The 4,125-nt window shown below is 38.8% G+C and overlaps 1 protein-coding gene across 2 annotated transcripts in view; it reads left to right on the forward strand.

Moving 5' to 3' along the window:
* The window catches only part of LOC107726207 (E1A-binding protein p400-like), a 50,485-nt gene that overhangs the window by 8,488 nt on the left and 37,872 nt on the right, over positions 1–4,125 (forward strand). The window contains exons 3-6 of one of the 2 annotated variants that reach the window (XM_016535729.1): positions 347–454; positions 1,290–1,374; positions 1,734–1,853; positions 3,891–4,105. In XM_016535729.1, coding sequence (XP_016391215.1) covers positions 347–454; positions 1,290–1,374; positions 1,734–1,853; positions 3,891–4,105 — 528 coding nt within the window. The remainder of the gene's footprint in view (positions 1–346; positions 455–1,289; positions 1,375–1,733; positions 1,854–3,890; positions 4,106–4,125) is intronic. The other variant, XM_016535730.1, reaches the window with a different exon arrangement.

The following is a 4,125-nucleotide window of genomic DNA, read 5'->3' on the forward strand; positions in this document are numbered from 1 at the left end:
TCTTTATATATATATATATATATATATATATGTGTGTATAAAAGTATATATATATATATATTTACTTTCACCTTTTATAAATTTGCATCCTTGGTGAATAAAAGTATTAATTAGTATTAAAAGTATTGATTTCTTTCAAATTCTTTAAAATCCCCCCCTTAAAAAAAATCTAAATATATATCAATTCAGAAATGAATATATTTTTAAGTGATTAGATCTAATCATCATGTGATGTCTTTGTGACCCATGAAACAATTTTTTTTTTGTATGGAACTTTTGCTCTCTTTTTCATTTTTATTTTTCTCTGGCTTTGTATCTTTCATCTGTTTCTATGACAACCTCTCAGGTGAAAGTAGTGACTGGAAAGGATGGACAGACGGTGACTCCTGTTGCTATAGCTACACAACTCCCACCCAACGTGTCTGCAGCGTTCTCTACTCAGCAGCTGTTCCAGGTGATGGAGGCTTCCTTAGTAGAAATGTGAAGGAGGAATCATTCAAAACATTTCCAAAATGTTAACATTCAGTATGATAGTGCTTTCATTATGTGGTTTGACAGAATTGTGACCTTAGTCATAATCAGGCAAGCTTTAGTTAAGGTCACCAGTAATGTTTGCCTCTCTTCACCTACCTGAGGCAAAATGATCTTGACCTTGAAGATGAAGAGGAGGAGGAAGAGCAGTCTGAGGTCATCAATGATGAGGTAAAACATGTGTTTTGCTCTTACCTACAATATGTTTTCAAATATGCCAAAGTTAAATTTTCAGCAGCCGTAATAGTGGTCTAATATAAAAATAAATCATTATTATTTGCAAATTTGCTGCTCGAGGAAAACATTTCTTATTATCAGTGTTGAAAACGGTTGTGCTGCTTCATATTTTTTTAGGGTTATTTTGATAATTTTTTTTATTTATGAATAAAAATATAAATCTTGCTTTGTATCTCTCATCTGTTTCTATGACAACCTCTCAGGTGAAAGTAGTGACTGGAAAGGATGGACAGACGGTGACTCCTGTTGCTATAGCTACACAACTCCCACCCAACGTGTCTGCAGCGTTCTCTACTCAGCAGCTGTTCCAGGTGATGGAGGCTTCCTTAGTAGAAATGTGAAGGAGGAATCATTCAAAACATTTCCAAAATGTTAACATTCAGTATGATAGTGCTTTCATTATGTGGTTTGACAGAATTGTGACCTTAGTCATAATCAGGCAAGCTTTAGTTAAGGTCACCAGTAATGTTTTTGCTGTGTGTGAATGAGACTTTCACTTTGGTTTGTTTTCGGTCTCATAGACCCATGCCGGGGTGGCATGTGGCAGCATCTCGAACCCTGTGGACATGGAGGCTTTCAAACGGCAGCAGGCCATGGCACAAGCAGGTAGGGCGACGTCGACGCAGGGCAAAGGTGGAAGCCTGTTTTGTTTTCATTTGTTTCTTTATTCCCCCTTTTGTTTTCTGCTTTTCTGTTTGCTGCTCTTCCTTTTTATTTCTCCCCTTCCAATTCGCTTCTGCTTACTCAGTATTCCAGCATCTTTTCCCAGCTCTGTGTTTGAAGCCTGTAATCCAGAAAACGGGGAGCGGAGCTTCCCAACAGCTACCTGCTGGTGTGCAAACATCATTGCCATGTTTCAAGTGTTATTTCTCCTTCTTTTGGTTTTTCCTGTTCTATATCTGATTTTTTTGGGAGGGATTTTTTTTTTTTTGCGTTTTGGGGTTATTGTGTGTTTTGCATCCCAGATCAGGCTAAGAGGTCCCGGATGGAAGTGGGTCGGCATGGGATGATATTCCAGCACCCCGCTGTAACTCCTTTAGGATCTCCCGGCGTTCCCCTCCAGCAGCTCATGCCAACAGCGCAAGGTAGGAGCGCCGTTGCGTCTCGGGACAGATCCGCTCTTGTTACCATTATTCAATGCTGCTGGAGGTCAGAGTTCATTCCAGAGTTCCCCAAGTTGATCCCACCTTTTTTTCCAAGCATCATCTACCAGTTGTGATCCACTTGTTGGGACTCCGTTCAGACATAGCCCTCATTTAAAATCGTTCTCTAAGCATCAGAGGGACAGCTGGGCAAGAAGATACAGCTGAAGATCAGTTTGGAAGACATCACATTTTTTTTCCATTTATGATTTGCTCATTAGTTCCTTGAGCCATTCACCTCATCCGTTTACGTTCTTCTTTGCCATATTGGCATCTCTGATTCCATCCAAGGCTCATCAGATGATGAGCCCCAAGCTGTCTACTGGGATGTCCTATTTCACATAGTGTTTGTTTTGCGTTTAGTTCTGCGGTTTTATAGTTGACATCTCCTCTCCTGATCCTACAAAGCTCCTCCTTCACTTCCCTAAATTCACCGCATTGTCAACTTGGAATCTAAATGCATTTTCAGTCTTGGTTCCCTTTTCGTTTCTCCTCGTTTTATGGACACCATGTTTTCAGTTCCCACCCTCATCTTCGGTTTCCATAGCATTGCTTCATGACCTGATGGTGAGGAGCCGAAAGTGGCGCTCAGGAAAGGCCTTATAATCAAGCAGATTAACCTCAGAAAGCTTCGGAGCTGACAAATTGACGTAGTTGGTTATTTAGCTCATGATGAAATGCTAAAAGAGGGAGATACTTGGCGTTTACAGCTGGGCTTTACCTTCTTCTGTGCTAAACTTCCCTTGTCATTCCTCTGCTATACCCTCTGCTTTGCTGTTGTGTGGCTCAAGTATTAACACAGTATTGTTCCAGACATTACCTGCTTCGTGCATGTTCATGAAGTGTGTCAGTGCTTCAGTCGTGTCCATTACCTTTCTGTGCCTTTTTTTTCTTTCGAGTTCTTCTCCTGTTTTTGTTTTATTTGGTTTCTTTTTTATATCTAGACTTTTCCACTTATGGATAGTTCAATGGTAATGCATGATTAGTTTTGTTCTTCATAGTAGTATTCTTAAGCATTGAACGAAATATTTTGATTTTCACATTTACGAGTTCTAATTTTCATTCATTAGAACATGTATATCTTTCTTGATTTTTGTTATGTAGTCATTGTGACACGAACGGTATTTTTCATTAATGTTCCCTTTTCTCCAGCATTGTGTAACACATTGCTGGTAATTCATAACATCATATCCATAAAAACAAAAGAAGTTTAGTTGAAACACAAATGGGTAAAGTCGTATCTGAGTTCGATTGCACCCCACAATCAAAATAGATGTTTAGATCCGTAAAGAATGCAGTACTGTTTTCGTGACAATAAAATATCTTAATTACTGTACTATATTGTACTGTATTACAGTGATTTATTTTAAATTCTGTAATATTTTTTTCCAGTACAAATTGTTGGCAGTTTTACATTTTACATTAACAAAAATGTGTAAATATTTTAAAATGTTATATAAGATAATAAATTACATTCAAGTTACTGTATAAAGTCTTTTTATAATAATAATTATAAAATAAATATTATCTAACATCAAGGTAATGAGAATTGGAGAGACATGGTTTTAATTGTCATACAAATAATGTTTCAGTTAAAATTATTTTACTAATCTTAAGTATAATTTCTTATTTCTTCTCAATTGCAGGTGAACTATGACTCACACATGTCCTTTTCATTTTATCTAAATACAAGAAAAATTACGTCAGATATCAAGAGTTATTTAAAGTGTCAAATACAACATTTTGGCCTTTCAGTATGGGCCTTTAGGGTGCTTATAAATATATATATATATATATATATAAAAAATGACAGAGAATGCAGTCTGGTGGTCTCTGTAGACAGACATGAGCTAAGACAATATATTGTGTTTCCAATTCTTCATTTTCTCCTTCTATGGAACTCTTCTTTGCTCTCCATTTCCCTCTATCTTTCTCTTTCCTCTCTCTGTTCCGTTTCCTTCATCTTGTCCCCCATAACAGGAGGCATGCCCCCGACTCCACAAACGGTCCAGATTGGTGGGCAGAAACAGAACCAGCAACAGTATGACCCGTCCAAAGGTCCCCCGGTCCAGAACGCCGCCAGCCTCCACACGCCACCCCCACAGCTTCCAGGCCGCTTCCCCCAGGGTGGGCTCCCTATGGCTGGCCTGTCTCTCTCCCTGTCCCAGGGCCAGGCCATGGTGGTGGACCAGCAGGCTCCAGTGGCTGGGGGTCA

Source organism: Sinocyclocheilus rhinocerous, unplaced genomic scaffold (genome assembly GCF_001515625.1).
Source record: "Sinocyclocheilus rhinocerous isolate Xijiao unplaced genomic scaffold, SAMN03320098_v1.1 scaffold2321, whole genome shotgun sequence".
In the NCBI taxonomy this organism is placed as follows: Eukaryota; Metazoa; Chordata; class Actinopteri; order Cypriniformes; family Cyprinidae; genus Sinocyclocheilus; species Sinocyclocheilus rhinocerous.